The 17214-nt window shown below is 43.3% G+C and overlaps 1 protein-coding gene across 1 annotated transcript in view; it reads left to right on the forward strand.

Moving 5' to 3' along the window:
* Positions 1 to 2429: 2429 nt before the first annotated feature.
* LOC111968262 (protein kinase C epsilon type-like) overlaps positions 2430 to 17214 on the forward strand; it is a 169329-nt gene continuing 154544 nt past the window's right edge. The window contains 1 exon segment of the mRNA XM_070444969.1: positions 2430 to 3589. Within this exon segment, the coding sequence (XP_070301070.1) occupies positions 3242 to 3589 (348 nt within the window). The 5' untranslated portion in view covers positions 2430 to 3241.

Genomic DNA, 17214 nt, shown 5'->3' on the forward strand with positions numbered 1-17214 from the left:
TGGAAAGGATTCAGACCCCTTGARWTTTTCCACATTTTGTTAGGTTACAGCCTTATTCTAAAATGTATTAAATCGTTTATCAATCTGAACACAATACCCCATAATGACAAAGCAAAAACAGGTTTTTCYAAATTTTAGCWAATTTATAAAAATAAAAAATCTGAAATATCACATTTACATAAGTATTCAGACCCTTTACTCAGTACTTTGTTGAAGCACCTTTGGCAGTGATTACAGCCTTGAGTCTTCTTGGGTATGATGGTACAAGCTTGGCACACCTGTATTTAGGGAGGTTCTTCCATTCTTATCTGCAGATCCTCTCTCTCTCCAACGTTTCGACAGACAAGCTGTCTTCATCAGGGTATAATGACAAACACTGCGGAATGACTCKTTTATATAGTGTCAAAAGACACACAGGTGTCTGTAATCATGGCCAAGAGTGGCCTAATATCATTGGTTAATTCTCATATATTAAAATAGCATACAAAAAAGGTGAGGTGAACCTTAGCCTAAMTCTGGGGTCCTGAGAGCTCTGGAGCAGGTTTTCATCAAGGGTCTCTCTGTACTTTGCTCGGTTCATCTTGTCCTCGATCCTGACTAGTCTCCCAGTCCCTGCTGCTGAAAAACACCCGCTCTGCATGATGCTGCCACCACCATGCTTCACCGTAGGGATGGTTCCAGGTTTCCTCCAGACGTGACGCTTGACATTCAGGCCAAAGAGTTCAATCTTGGTTTCATCTCTCATCTCTCTATCTGGCCATTCTACCATAAAGGCCTGATTGGTGGAGTGCTGCAGAGATGGTTGTCCTTCTGGAATGTTCTCCCATCTCCACAGAGGAACTCTGGAGCTCTGTCAGAGTGACCATCGGGTTCTTGGTCACCTCCCTGACGACAGCCATTCTCCCCCTATTGCTCAGTTTGGCCGGGRGGCCAGCTCTAGGAAGAGTATTGGTGGTTCCAAATTTCTTCCATTTAAGAATGATGGAGGCCACTGTGTTCTTGGYGACCTTCAATGCTGCAGACATTTTTTGGTACCCTTTCCCAGATCTGTGCCTCAACACAATCCTGTCTCTGAGTTCTATGGACAATTCCTTCGATCTCATGGCTTGGTTTTTGCTCTGACATGCACTGTCAACTATGGGACCTTTTTATATAGACAGGTGTGTACCTTTCCAAATCATGTCCAATCAATTGAATTTACCACAGGTGGATTCCAAAAAAGTTGTAGAAACATCTCAAGGATGATCAATGGAAACAGGATGCACCTGAACTCAATTTCGAGTCTCATAGCAAAGGGTCTGAATTCTTGTGTAAATAAGGTATTTCTGTTTTTTATCTTTAAAAAAATGCTAAAAAACTGTTTTCGTTTCGTCATGATGGTGTACTGTATGTAGACTGATGAGGAAAAACATGAATGTAATCCATTTTAGAACAAGGCTGTAATGTAACAAAATGTGGAAAAGGGGAAGGGGTCTGAATACTTTCRGATTACACTGTATAGGCAGCTGTTGTTCTCTGAGTTTGTGTGCTGTTACAATATTGATGTAGCCAAGCCTAGTTGTCATAGTGAATTAAATGTTCCACTATTCTTACATTGGCCTAACTGTGCAGACACCTCATTCCTTCCACATGGTGGAGCCATACACTAAAAAATGAAACGCCAGCGTGCACTGCAAATGCAGCCTAAATGTGGTGCATTTGTAGCAGACAGACGTGCAACACTGAAGGGAATTTCCACACAAACCTCAGTGATATGTGGTTGCAAACTTTGCCTGGCCTGTATCAACCATAGCACCACATTGCTTTTTTACATTGCTTTTCTTGTGTCAAGGTCGATAAATTAGACGTTTGATGTTATAGGCCAGACAATAGGGATGCACTGTTGGGTCAAACACGCTTTATTTATGGATACATTTAAATATAGATATTAGGAAAATGTGGCCTCTCTTCACATTTTATGGATTATTAATCAGGTCGCAAAGAAATCCACAATAATTTAATTTCCTATGGTTTACCCAATGCTAAAACCGTGTGTATTGTCATTCATGTCATCTTATGGTCATCATAAGCATCCGCGACGATATGGTTTTGAAAAATAGATAACGTATTGTTGTTATAGCTATGGGTGTATTTCAGCTGCAACGGTCAGTTTTATATAAAGTAAGCTAAAATAATCATATGTTCCAAATACCAGACATACCGAACCACCCCGATGATCCACCCCTTTTCCATGTATGTATGTATGTATGTATGTATTGATGCAATAGTCCCTGTTTATAACAGTATTTCCCCGATATGTTCCCGAAATGGAATGAGTAGGCCTACTCCAGAAAATAATATCCCAGTGTCTATCACTTGAGCACTTGGGATGCGCCTATGTCCTGACAGCCTGGTCGGCTCGCCTACACTGACTGTTGCGTCGCACTCCCCCATCTGGCATAGACAAGACGCGGCGCGCCGAGAAACTGACGTGTTTTGCGCATTTCCTGCAGCAGCGTTTAGACGGTCGGGGGGGAGAAGAGGTAGGTCTGCAGGAAACCAAGAACAGCAACGGCGAGAGAACATCCTGGGAGGATAAGGAGCGAACAGAAACCAAGAAAACCACAACCTAGAGTCGACCTGCAACTATACATTGCTTGAGCTATTCACAACTCGAGTAGCCTGTTTGGGAAACATCCCAAATGCACTGCAAGGAGGCAGGAGTCGCCCTATCTTCCAACAGTGGAATACGAGTGTTTCCAGAGCCTAGTGGAGTTGCCGAGGATAGATATCTTTGATAGATTTTGCTCTGTCGGGTTGCGGTTTGGGTAGGCTGTTGATATCCCAACTGCTGCATGGTCATATTTTTCCTGCGTATACGCTTCTCAATACGTGTATTAATTATATTCAAAAGAAAGGCTTTGTCTGGTTAAAACCCAAATGTGGATTATCATTGTGAAAACCGAAACTGTTAGAGAGCAAAAACAAGAACATTTACTGTCTCTGGACTGTTTCAAAACGACTGATAAGCATCCGATTGGTACGTGTGTGATAGAGTGACACGGGACGGCATTTTCCCGTTATATTCAAGTCACAACCTCTTGGAAAAACCATTCAATCCGTGGTCTTAATTTGAGGATTCAAACGCTACATAAAACTAGGCTAAATTATTTATGACCCGTTGAAGTGGCTGGGTTAAAGGAATATATTGTAAACAACCATTCTTGTTCCAAAGCCCATTGAAGAGGATTACATCACCGCAATGGTGGTTTTCAATGGGTTATTGAAGATCAAGATTTGTGAGGCGTTGGACTTGAAACCGACGGCTTGGTCTCTCAGGCATGCGGTTGGCCCAAAAACCCAGACTTTTCTCCTAGACACCTACATCGCACTAAACGTGGATGACTCGCGTGTGGGCCAAACCTCCACCAAACAGAAAACCAACAGCCCTGCGTGGAACGACGAGTTCGTTACGGAGGTGCATGACGGAAGGAAAATCGAACTGTCGGTGTTTCACGACGCGCCAATTGGATATGACGATTTCGTGGCTAACTGCATCATACAGTTTGAAGATATATTGCAGAATGGCAGTAAGCACTACGAGGAATGGGTAGGCTATGTCCCGTTATTATTTGGTGCTCCTTGCACATAGTGCCTTTTTACCAAGTTGTTTTCATCTCACCCTCAGCATCCTGATGCCTTTACGATTATAATAAATTATACAAAGTCTCCATTATTATTTGGCAAAACAGTCTAGACCTATAAATAATGTTACTTTATCATCATCATCAACAACACCATCCTCACAAAAAACCCTGGCTGGCATTCACCGTTAGTTTCCTGGCGCTTTGATACTTCTCTAGGCCACCGGTATCATCCCACGATCTGGACCCAGACAGATCCATGCGCATATAACCCTGTTTCGTAGGAACGGTGCAGAGGACGGCGCTTACAAGCAGGTCATAAATATTCCTATCAGCTGCGATGTAGGCCTGCATTCTGAGAAAAGCAACGTTTCCATGTCAAAAGCAACAGTGCGTTAAAATCCAATGTGGGATGACAAGGCCAGTCAGCTATGAGTCTCCCTGACAGAGCTGCTTCTGAGCCAGTAACATAACTTGCAATTGATTGGTCATTTGCATGTCTTGGAAACCATGATGCCCTTGAGATGGACACAGAGAAGAAAGTGGACACAGAGAAGTCTCTCTTTCACAGGCTTCCAGTTAAATACTGGAATCATGAGGTTACTTTAAGGCCATATGCTCTCTTATCAGATAAGCAGCTGCAGACTCATTTGAGAAGACATGCAGCACATTAGGCTACACCTAATGAAGAGTTATGCACATGTGGTTTCTCAAAATCTTAAATTGTCCACCAAATGAGATTATCAATGCTATGTCCAACACACAATACATGCTGACATGTTTCTTGGATTATGAGGAGACTTTAATTTGGATCATGTGACAGATTGGATCATGTGATCAACGTAGGCACATCTTCCTCGAGATTTTCACTATAGGAGAGTGGGTGAGGTTCACTGAGGAGAATAGGTTATGTTTTTAGGAAACCTGTATATCCCTACAGGTTCCAGCCCCGGCCAAGACATGCAAATATCAGCATCTGTCCTGACTACCACACTTCACATACACTGCCCAACATAACATAAACATCATAAATCCACTAAAACATAGTTAATAAATATGTAATTACAGTATTAGATTTAACTGTATGTGTTCAGTGCCCAGTTGACCACATACAGAAGAACTAAAGAGCTGTTCATATTAGGTCAATTAAAAACAATGCTGATTGTACTAACATAGACAGGAACAAAAGCTTCAAATAATAAAATCATCTTTTCTCCTCATTGCTGATAATCAGTGGTAAGATGGGTAACATGGACATATTATTTTAAAGGGTATATTCACAGTAATATTGGGACTATTCATTGTCTTTTAGGCAATTATGTTCCTCAGGATGCCACCCAAATATATCATAACACTTTCCCTGTGAGGGAGGAACCTTTTCATAAATACTGGGTGGCTTTACTCTTGTGAGTAGTGTTTCCTTTCATGGTGAACCACTGACCCAGAACTAGAACGGCAAAACAACAACAAAAGGCACAGGGCAGCACTCTAAAGCAGTTCTCCTGGCCTCGGCATGGCAGGTGGATCAGTGTGCTCTGTTCTCTACTGACAGACAGCCTCCACATACAGTACAAGCTGAAGAGGAATCTCTTGTCTTTGTTGTCAAGTTTATTTGTCATATGTACACAGTACAATGAAATGCTTACTTGCAGGTTCACTCTTAACAGTTTGTCTGAGGCAGGCGGGAGTTTGGATTATTGATTAGACTCTATCAGGTCCATTATGGAGTGGAGGAGGTACAGTACACTGTTTTTGGACGGGCCTGGGAGGCTCACGGCAGTAAGGGTTCTGTCTGTGTTTGGCTTGTCAGGCTGGGAATGTTCTTTGCTGACGTTGACGGCCCAGGCTATGTCATCTGCTTGCATGTCTGGCTGAGGAGGCTGTGCTTGGCTCAGAGGGCTAAAGGCACTCTGTGGTCGGCTGGATGGAAGGATCCCTACTAAGTAGTTTGGAGATCGCCTCCCTGGTTGCAAAATGTCTGTTTAGTGGTGTTGGTGCTGAGAATTGGGTATGGATTCTAGATGGAGACTGTTTTAATTCTGACCTAAACAGCATTGCTCTCTGGGTCCTTTCTTTCCATCTCTCTTTGCTCCTTTTGTATGTGCAGCTCCCGTGCACTTGCTTTCACCTTTACTACTCCTTTAATATTTTACCTTTTCATTGAATTCATTCTGAGGTCATGTCTCCATGACCTCAGAAAGAAGCCCCTCTCCCTCTCTCTCTGTCTGTCTCTCTCGCTCTCTCAAATTCGGATTGCTTTATTGGCATGAAATACAATTTGTAGATATTGCCAAAGCAGTATAGTGGTACAGCATTTCAGTAAATACAGTACAATGCAGTGAGGATAATGAAATACAGTTAATATCAGTAGTAATAATAATAGTACATACAATCATGTATACAGGTACAACACTACTGCTGTTTTATGGTGTAATCTTCGGTTGAAATTTTGAATTAATTAAAAATAAGATTATAAAAAATAAAAAAAATAAGAGCTAATGTACATGGATGATGGTTACACTGTGTATTATTTATTTTATTTTTATTTAACCTTTATTTAACTAGGCAAGTCAGTTAAGAACAAATTGTTATTTACAATGACAGCCTACCAAAAGGCAAAAGGCCTCCTGTGGGGACGGAGGCCTGGGATTAAAAATWAAAAATAAATACAATATAAATATAGGACAAAACACACATCACAACAAGAGAGACAACACAACACTACATAAAGAGAGACCTAAAAACAACATAGTGAGGCAGCAACACATGACAACACAGCATGGTAGCAACACAACATAACAACAGCATGGTAGCAGCACAACATGTTACAATCATTATTGAGCACAGACAACAGCACAAAGGGCAAGAAGGTAGAGACAACAATACATCACACAAAGCAGCCACAACTGTCAGTCAGAGTGTCCATGATTGAGTCTTTGAATGAAGAGATTGACCAAGTAATGAAGAGTAATGACCAAGTTATTTACAATGTACATACTTAAGGGAATTAATGGTCATTGGATGTCCCTCAGGCTATAAATAAATATCTGGCAGTAATATTTGCGCTTTCTTCCACACCCAGAATAATTACCAGCTTTATGTCATTAGTAAATGCATAGAAGTTGGGAATTGAGATCAATAAAATCAAATAAAATTGTATTTGTCACGTGCCGAATACATGTGTAGTAGTCCTTACCGTGAAATGCTTACTTCCAAGCCCTTAACCAACAATGTAGTTTTAAGAAAAATAAGAGTTAAGAACATCAGCACAACAGTTTTCAGCTGGGCTAACATAATTGCAAAATGGTTTTCTAATGATCAATTAGCCTTTTAAAATGATAAACTTGGATTAGCTAACACAACGTGCCATTGGAACACAGGAGTGATGGTTGCTGATAATGGGTCTCTGTACGCCTATGTAGATATTCCATWAAAAATCTGCCGTTTTCAGCTACAATAGTCATTTACAACCTTAACAATGTCTACACTGTATTTCTGATCAATTTGATGTTATTTTAATGGACAAAAAAATGAGCTTTTCTTTCAAAAACAAGGACATTTCTAAGTGACCCCAAACTTTTGAACGGTAGTGTACATGCAGGTAGGAGTAAAGTGACTATGCATAGATAGTAACAGTGAGTAGCAGCATAAAAAGGGGGGGGTCACTGCAAATAGTCCAGATAGTCATTTGATTAGCTGTTCAGCAGTCTTACGGCTTGGGGGTAGAAGCTGTTAAGAAGCCTTTTGGACCTAGACTTGGCGCTCCGGTACCGCTTGCCGTGCGGTAGCTGAGAGAACAGTCTATGACTAGGGTGGCTGGAGTCTTTGGCAGTTTTTATGGCCTTCCTCAGATATTGCCTGGTATAGGGTTCCCAAGTGGCGCAGCGGTCTAAGGCACTGCATCTCAGTGCTAGAGGCCTTTATCACTACAGACCCTGGTTCGATTCGAGGCTGTATCACAACCAGCCGTGATTGGGAGTCCCATAGGGTGGCACACAATTGGCCCAGCGTCGACCGGGTTAGGGTTTGGCCAGGGTAGGCCGTCATAGCAAATAACAATTTGTTCTTAACTGACTTGCCTAGTTAAATAAAGGTTAAATATATATATWTTTTTTAAATAATAGAGGACCTGGATGGCAGGAAGCTTGGCCCCAGTGATGTACTGGGCCTTAAGCACTACCCTCTGTTGCGCATTGCGGTTGGAGGCCGAGCGGTTGCCATACCAGGCGGTGATGCAACCAGTCAGGATGCTCTTGATGGTGCAGCTGTAGAACTATTTGAGGACCCATGCCAAATCTTTTCAGTCTACTGATGGGGAATAGGTGTTGTCGGGCCTTCTTCACAACTGTCTTGGTGTGTTTGGACCATGATAGTTTGTTGGTGATGTGGACACCAAGGAACTGGAAGCTCTCAACCTGCTCCACTACAACCCGTCGATAAGAATGGGGGCGTGCTCGGCCCTCCTTTTCCTGTAGTCCACGCCCCTCCTCCTTTTGTTGCCTACCCTTACCACCTGGGGGCGGCTCGTCAGGAAGTCCAGGATTTAGGTGCAGAGGGAGGGGTTTAGTCCCAGGGTCCTTAGCTTTGTGATGTGCTTTAAGGGCACTATGGTGTTGAACGCTGAGCTGTAGTCAATGAACAGCATTCTCACGTAGGTGTTCCTTTTGTCCAGGTGGGAAAGGGCAGTGTGGAGTACAATAGAGATTGCGTCGTCTGTGGATCTGTTGGGGCGGTATGCAAATTGGAGTGGGTCTAGGGTTTCTGGGATAATGGTGTTGATGTGAGCCATGACCAGCCTTTCAAAGCACTTCATGGCTACAGACGTGAGTAGTAGTCATTTAGTCATTTAGGCAGGTTACCTTGCTGTTCTTGGGCACAGAATACACGTCCTGGTAATCCGTCTGGCCCTGCGGCCTTGTGACCTGTTTAAAGGTCTTACTTACATCGGCTACAGCGAGCACGATCACACAGTCGTCCGGAACAGCTGGTGCTCTCATGCATGCTTCAGTGTTGCTTGCCTTGAAGCACAAATATAAGTAATTTAGCTCATATGGTAGGCTCCTGTCACTGGGCAGCTTGCGACTTGGCTTCCCTTTGTAGTCCGTAATAGTTTGCAAGCCTTGCCACATCTGACGAGCGTCGGAGCCGGTGTAGTAGGATTCAATCTTAGTCCTGTATTGATGCTTTGCCTGTTTGATGGTTCTCCAGAGGGCATAGCGGGATTTCTTATAGAAGTCGACCGATTATGATTTTTCAACGCCGATACCGATTATTGGAGGACCAAAAAAAGCCAATACCGATTAATCGGTCCATTATTTATTTATTTATTTGTAATAATGACAATTACAACAATTCGGAATGAACACTTTTATTTTAACTTAATATAATACATCAATAAAATCCATTTAGCCTCAAATAAATAATGAAACATGTTCAGTTTGGTTTAAATAGTGCAAAAACTAAATGTTGGAGAAGAAAGTAAAAGTGCATTATGTGCCATGTAAAAAAGCTAACGTTTAAGTTCCTTGCTCAGAACATAAGAACATATGATAGCTGGTGGTTCCTTTTAACATGAGTCTTCAATTTTCCCAGGCAAGAAGTTTTAGGCTGTAGTTATTATAGGAATTTTAGGACTATTTCTCTCTATACCATTTGTATTTTATATACCTTTGATTATTGGATGTTCTTATAGGCACCATAGTATTGCCAGTGTAACAGTATAGCTTCCGTCACTCTCCTCGCCCCTACCTGGGCTCGAACCAGGGACACATCGACAACAGCCACCCTCGAAGCATCGTTACCCATCGCTCCACAAAAGCCGCGGCCCTTGCAGGGCAAGGGAAACAACTACTTCATGGTCTCAGAGCGAGTGACGTCACCGATTGAAACGCTATTAGCACGCACCCCGCTAACTAGCTAGCCTTTTCACATCGGTTACACCAGCCTAATCTCGGGAGTTGATAGGCTTGAAGTAATAAACAGCTCAATGCTTGAAGCACAGCGAAGAGCTGTTGGCAAATGCACGAAAGTGCTGTTTGAATGAATGCTTACGAGCCTGCTGCTGCCTACCACCGCTCAGTCAGACTGCTCTATCAAATATCAAATCATAGACTTAATTATAACATAATAACACACAGAAATACGAGCCTTAGGTCGTTAATATGGTCAAATCCGGAAACTATCATTTCGAAAACAAAGCGTTTATTCTTTCAGTGAAATACGGAACCGTTCCGTATTTCATCTAACGGGTGGCATCCCTAAGTCTAAATATTGCTGTTACATTGCACAACCTTCAATGTTATGTCATAATTATGTACAATTCTGGCATATTTATTAGGGTCTTTGTTAGGAAGAAATGGTCTTCACACAGTTCGCAACGAGCCATGCGGCCCAAACTGCTGCATATACCTTGACTCTGCTTGCACGGAACGCAAGAGAAGTGACACAATTTCCCTAGTTAAAAGAAATTCATGTTAGCAGGCAATATTAACTAAATATGCAGGTTTAAAAATATATATTTGTGTATTGATTTTAAAGAAAGACATTGATGTTTATGGTTAGGTTCACATTGGTGCAACGACAGTGCTTTTTTCGCGAATGCGCTTGTTAAATCATCACCCGTTTGGCGAAGTAGGCTGTGATTCGATGATAAATTAACAGGCACCAAATCGATTATATGCAACCCAGGACAAGCTAGATAAACTAGTAATATCATCAACCATGTGTAGTTAACTAGTGATTATGTTAAGATTGAATGTTTTTTATAAGATAAGTTTAATGCTAGCTAGCAACTTACCTTGGCTTCTTGCTGCGCTCGCGTAGCAGGTAGTCAGCCTGCCATGCAGTCTCCTCGTGGAGTGCAATGTAATCGGCCACAATCGGTGTCCAAAAATGACGATTACCGATTGTTATGAAAACTTGAAATCGGCCCTAATTAATCGGCCATTCCGATTAATCGGTCAACCTCTAATTTCTTATAAATATCCGGGTTAGAGTCCCGCTCCTTGAAGCGGCAGCTTTTTTACCCTTTAGCTTAGTGCAGATGTTGCCTGTAATCCATGGCTTCTGGTTGGGATATGTACGTACGATCAATGTGGGGACGACGTCATCGATGCACTTATTGATGAAGCCGGTGACTGATGTGGTATACTCCTCAATGCCATTGGATGAATCCCGGAACATATTCCAGTCTGTGCTAGCAAAACAGTCCTGTAGCTTAGCATCTGCGTCATCTGACCACTTCCGTATTGAGCGAGTCACTGGTACTTCCTGCTTTAGATATTTATTTTTAAAAGATTGTGTTATTTGGAAGTATTTCTCACAGTAGAGGAAGAAGTACATCTCTGTGTCTACTTCCCCTGTCGTGCGTGACCACATAGACACTCCTCTTTGGGTAGCCATGTCGTTTTGTGCCTCTTTTTGTATATCTAGTTGGTTGTCACTGAACCTGTATTTGGTCAGGATCTGTCTCTGTTTTGTATCTCTGACAGAGCAGAGATATTTTAATTCCTGTAACAATTTGATTGATTTCCCTGTGTGTTTACATATTAAGGTTGTTTAGTTTTTTTAACAGCTGACCAAGGGGACTCTTTTCAAGGTTCAGTTCTTGGGTTTTCAATGCTTTGAATTGTAAGGATGTTTTGGGGCTTCATTTCAATATGGTGCTAAAATGAATGGGTTCTTTTTTATATTAAGGGAATCTTCCGAATTCCACTTTGCATGCATTATTTGGTACTTTCTTTGGGATATTTAGGGTAATTCTGCATAATTCTGTATGTAGATTTTCTATAGTTTTTCTTCCAATTCTTATCATCGTAATTACAGATTGGACCCCAAACCTCGATTCCATATAGTGCAATTGATAAAATTACAATATTGAATATTTTGCATTAGATTTGGATAGGAATATACATTTTTGAGAATGTTCTTTTTATGAAGTAAAATGTTTTGCGGACTTCTTTCTTTTAGTGCATTCACTGCCAGACCAAATCCACCAGAAGCACTGATTTTTAGTCCCAGGTAGTTCAACCTTGTTATTTCCTAATTTAAAAGAGTGTCTGCTGTATTCCCAAAGAATGTGCAGTTGTTCCTGTAGACCTTGCTCTGTTGGTGACAGTAGGACGAGGTAATCTGCGTAGAGCAGAAATCTGGGCTCCTCATCTTTGAGGGTGAATCCAGGGGCTGCAGATCGGTCCAACAACACTGCTAGTTCCTTGATGTAGTTGTTGAACAGGGTTGAACTTAAACTGCACCCTTGTCGCACGCCCTTGTGCAAAATGTTTTGTTCTTTTATTGTTCAGTTTAATACTAAACTCAGCAAAAAAAGAAACATCCTCTCACTGTCAACTGCGTTTATTTTCAGCAAACTCAACATGTGCAAATATTTGTATGAACATAACAAGATTCAACAACTGAGACATAAACTGAACAAGTTCTCCAGACATGTGACTAACAGAAATTGAATAATGTGTCCCTGAACAAAGAGGGAGTCAAAATCAAAAGTAACAGTCAGTATCTGGTGTGGCCACCAGCTGCATTAAGTACTACAGTGCATCCCCTCCTCATGGACTGCACCAGATTTGCCAGTTCTTGCTGTGAGATGTTACCCCACTCTTCCACCAAGGCACCTGCAAGTTCCCGGACATTTCTGGGGGAATGGCCATGGCCCTCACCCTCCGATCCAACAGGTCCCAGAAGTGCTCAATGGAATTGAGATCCGGGCTCTTTGCTGGCCATGGCAGAACACTGACATTCCTGTCTTGCAGGAAATCATGCACAGAACAAGCAGTATGGCTGGTGGCATTGTCATGCTGGAGGGTCATGTCAGGATGAGCCTGCAGGAAGGGTACCACATGAGGGAGGAGGATGTCTTCCCTGTAACGCACAGCGTTGAGATTGCCTGCAATGACAACAAGCTCAGTCCAATGATGCTGTGACACACCGCCCCAGACCATGACGGACCCTCCACCTCCAAATCGATCCCGCTCCAGAGTACAGGCCTCGGTGTAACGCTCATTCCTTCGACGATAAACGCAAATCTGACCATCACCCCTTGTGAGACAAAACCGCGACTCGTCAATGAAGAGCACTTTTTGCCAGTCCCGTCTGGTCCAGCGACGGTGGGTTTGTGCCCATAGGCGACTTTGTTGCCTGTGATGTCTGGTGAGGACCTGCCTTACAACAGGCCTACAAGCCCTCAGTCCAGCCTCTCTCAGCCTATTGCGGACAGTCTGAGCACTGATGGAGGGATTGTGCGTTCCTTGTGCAACTCGGGCAGTTGTTGTTGCCATCCTGTACTTGTCCCGCAGGTGTGATGTTCGGATGTACCGATCCTGTGCAGGTGTTGTTACACGTGGTCTGCCACTGCGAGGACGATCAGCTGTCCGTCCTGTCTCCCTGTAGTGCTGGCTTAGGCGTCTCACAGTACGGACATTGAAATGTATTGCCCTGGCCACATCTGCAGTCCTCATGCCTCCTTGCAGCATGCCTAAGGCATGTTCACGCAAATGAGCAGGGACCCTGGGCATCTTTCTTTTGGTGTTTTTCAGAGTCAGTAGAAAGGCCTTTTTAGGGTCCTAAGTTTTCATAACTGCGACCTTAATTGCCTACCGTCTGTAAGCTGTTAGTGTTGAGTAGCACCCGTTCCACAGGTGCTACTCATTAATTGTTTATGGTTCATTGAACAAGCATGGGAAACAGTGTTTAAACCCTTTACAATGAAGATCTGTGAGGTTATTTCGATTTTTACGAATTATCTTTGAAAGACAGGGTCCTGAAAAAGGGACATTTCTTTTTTTTGCTGAGTTTACATGTGTTAAATAGATTTTATGGTGTCATATACTTTACCCCCAGTGCCGCTTTTGTGTGTATTGTAATATAATCCATCATGCCATATGGACTCAAAAGCATTCTTAAAATCAACAAAACATGCAAATACTTTCCCTCTGCTTTTCTGATGAACATGCTGGTTTATTAGTGTGTGTAATGTCTGTATGTGGTCTGTTGTTCTGTATTTGGGTAGGAAGCCAATTAGTGTTTTGCTGAGAGCTTTATGTTGTATGAGGAAGGTCATTGAGAATACAGCAGAACAGTTTCCCCATGTTACTGGTGACACATATTCCGCTATAGTTATTAGGGTCTAATTTGTCACCTTTTTTATATATGAGCCACTGGTTCCAAATATCAGGGAAGTAGCCACTCTCCAAAAGCAGGTTGAATAGTTTTGATGAGGCATCCTGCAGCTCAGGAGTAGTGTGTTTCAGCATTTCATTCCTGATGCTGTCAGGGCCACATGCCTTTCCAAGTTTAAGGCTTTGTATTTTCTTCAAAAGTACAGCGTGTGTAATTTGGTAGTCAATTGGGTTCTGGATGTTTTTAATTGTGTGTTCTAGGGAGCTGAGTTTTTCTTGCATATTATGTGGGATTTAAAGTAAGGTCTTCTGATGGTATTATTCCATAGCGTTTCAAAATCATCTTTCTGGTTCTTCCATCTTAGGTTTTGTCTTTGTATTTTTTTCAATGTTTCACAATTGTGTTGCGGAATGTGTCTATCCTGTGGTTGGTGATGTTTTCTATTTGTTTAAGATCTACCTTTTTCTCCTTGTGAGATTACATTCAGCATCAAGCATCATTTCTCTTTTTGAGGTTTTGAAATAAAAACTGTTTTCTCATTTGAATAAATGTGCTTTTGTGGCTGCTTTACGATAGATCTCATTTAATTTATTCACAGACAAATTTAAGTCAGGAAGGTTTGGGCTGAATGCACTTGAAAGGTCATTTCTGCGCAGTGCAATGCTGTGTAGAAGTGTGTCGCACTGTCAGGCACCCATCAGTATGTTTTATTTCGATGAATCAGTGTTCAGAGCTCTGTTTGTGTGGTCTTTTGGTGGAGAAGTCTTTAAAAAAATACATTAATCTGGCAGTGGTCGGACAATGGTGGCTGTGATCTGACAATCAATGCACTAATAGGGGGGGGGGTCCAAGTCTGAGATTGCATAGTCGACAACACTGGTCCCAAGAGCTGAGCAGTAGGTGAACCTTCCCAAAGAATTCCCTGTAATCCTGCCATTAAGAAAATACAAGCCTAAGGTTTGAAAGAGATGCACAAACTCCTTTCCATTTTTGTTCACTACCTGGTCAGGTGCTGGTGTTTTCTCCAGCAGTTGATGTGACTGAGGATATAGAGTATTCTCTCTCTCTCTCTCTCTCTCTCTCTCTCTCTCTCTCTCTCTCTCTCTGCCTCTCTCTTTGAAAACAATCTGAATCAACTCACTGATAAGAAATCCATATGAATTGATATTGGAAATGTAGTGTAGTGCCATGGATGGAGGTCTGACACATGGATGTCAGATGTTGTTGTACTGTGGGTGAATGTGTTGAGTCATCAGGGTTACGGAGCTCCCCATTGGCTGGCTGTCCCTCTGTGATCGGTGTGGCCTCTGGGGGACAGATGTGCTCATGTGGGTTCCATGACTAATGGCGAAACAGCAAGGCATTTAGAGGCCTTGCCAACGATGACTCCTTGAAAAATCTGTCTGGACTTGTGCCCTTGTGGGAAAGTGTAGACGCGCAGGTATATGCATGCACAGACAGTACACTCTCTCTCTCTCTCACACACACTTTCTGAGGAACACACATACTGACTCAAACATTACTGTCACAAAAGCAGTATTTTCCATGGTTGTTTGAGTTTCTGTTAAAACCGGTTATTAAGGAGGCTTGAGCGGGAGTTTTGTATAATATGACTCTGATTGGAGACTATCTATGACCAAGATAAGTGTATTTGAGCTAATATATTCCATACAGTTTTAGTCCACAATAGGTAGTGTGTCCCTGGAACTGACCATGTATATACAGTAGTTTACTTACTTTCTCCTGTGTTTTTGTTCTACTTGACTTAGTACTACTAATATTGATTGCTGCATTATCTGAACGAGCAAGAAAGGCAATTCAATGTACCTGTGCAAGTGAAAATAAAAACTTGAAACGTCTTCATTTGCTTTCAGTCAAGGCAGTCACTCAAGCAGGGTTGGTACTAGTAAGAGTGAAGCGTGAGATTGTCCGGCTGTGTAAACTTTTGTGGTTTAGTATGCTGGGGGTGGTTTGAAACAGTAAGGGGTGGGCCTGGGCAGGCCTCTTTGTCTGGGCCCCTCCTTTGTCTGACTTATCCCCAGACAGCAGTTGCCTCTCTGCCCCTCCTGTCTCTATGTTAGCCCCAGGCTTTTGAGCCTCTCTCTGCTTCTCTGCCTCTCCTGTCTCTAAGCTAGTCCCAGGCTTCGTAGCCTCTCTCTGCCTCCCCTGTCTCTTAGCTAGTCCCAGGCTTCGTAGCCTCTCTCTGCCTCCCTTGTCTCTAAGCTTGTCCCAGGCTTCGTAGCCTCTCTCTGCCTCCCCTGTCTCTAGCTACTGGTCCCCGGCTTCGTTAGCCTCTCTCTGCTCCCCTGTCTCTAAGCTTGTCCCAGGCTTCGTAGCCTCTCTCTGCCGTCTCCGTGTCTCTAAGCTTGTCCCACAGGCTTCGTAGCCTCTCTCTGCCTCCCTGTCTCTAAGCTTGTCCAGGCTTCGTAGCCTCTCTCTGCCCTCCTGTCTCTAACTTGTCCCGCTTCGTAGCCTCTCTCTGCCTCTCCCTGTCCTCTAAGCTTGTCCCAGGCTTCGTAGCCCTCTCTCTGCCTCCCTGTTCTCTAAGCTAGTCCCAAGGCTTCGTATGCCTCTCTCTGCCTCCCTGTTTCTCTAAGCTTGTCCCCAGGCTTCGTAGCCTCTCTCTGCCTCCCTTGTCTCTAAGCTAGTTCCCAGGCTTCGTAGCCTCTCTCTGCCTCCCTGTCTCTCTAAGCTAGTCCCAGGCTTCGTAGCCTCTCTCTGCCTCCCTGTCTCTAAGCTTGTCCCAGCTTCTAGCCTCTCTCTGCCTCCCTGTCTCTAAAAGCTGTCCCAGGCTTCGTAGCCTCTCTCTGCCCTCCTGTCTCTAAGCTTGTCCCAGGCTTCGTCAGCCTCTCTCTGCCTCTCCTGTCTCTTAGCTAGTCCCAGGCTTCGTAGCCGTTCTCTGCCTCCCCTGTCCTAAGCTGTTCCCAGGCTTCGTAGCCCTCCTCTGCCTCCCCTGTCTCTAAGCTATGTCCAGGCTTCGTGGCCTCGTCTCATGCCTCTCCTGTCTCTAAGCTTGTCCCAGGCTTCGTAGCCTCTCTCTGCCTCCCCTGTCTCTAAGCTTGTCCCAGGCTTCGTAGCCTCTCTCTGCCTCTCCCAAAGCCAACACATACTGGATTTGTCGGACTGCCACAGTTACGCTACAGTCCCAAACTTTATGATATAATATTTCTATTGTGAAAAGTCACAAGTAGTCACTTTGCATGAGCAGTCAGCTCATCAAAACAGTGTCCTTTTTTTTCAAGAGGCAATATTGTGGCAAAAAATATCTTGCACAAAACGCAGCCAGCTTGCTTCACCTACTTCCACGAGACATAGATTGAATCAGACTTAACTCCAGTGAGTGTGTGTAACAGAGTGTGAAAGAGAGAGAGAGACAGAAACGGAGCGAGAGAGAATGTGTGTGTGTATGTGTGTCTTTGTGAGAGCATGTGTGACGGAGCGAGAGAGACCTCTCTCTGAA

The sequence above is a fragment of the Salvelinus sp. IW2-2015 genome, linkage group LG8 (genome assembly GCF_002910315.2).
Source record: "Salvelinus sp. IW2-2015 linkage group LG8, ASM291031v2, whole genome shotgun sequence".
Classification (NCBI taxonomy): Eukaryota; Metazoa; Chordata; class Actinopteri; order Salmoniformes; family Salmonidae; genus Salvelinus; species Salvelinus sp. IW2-2015.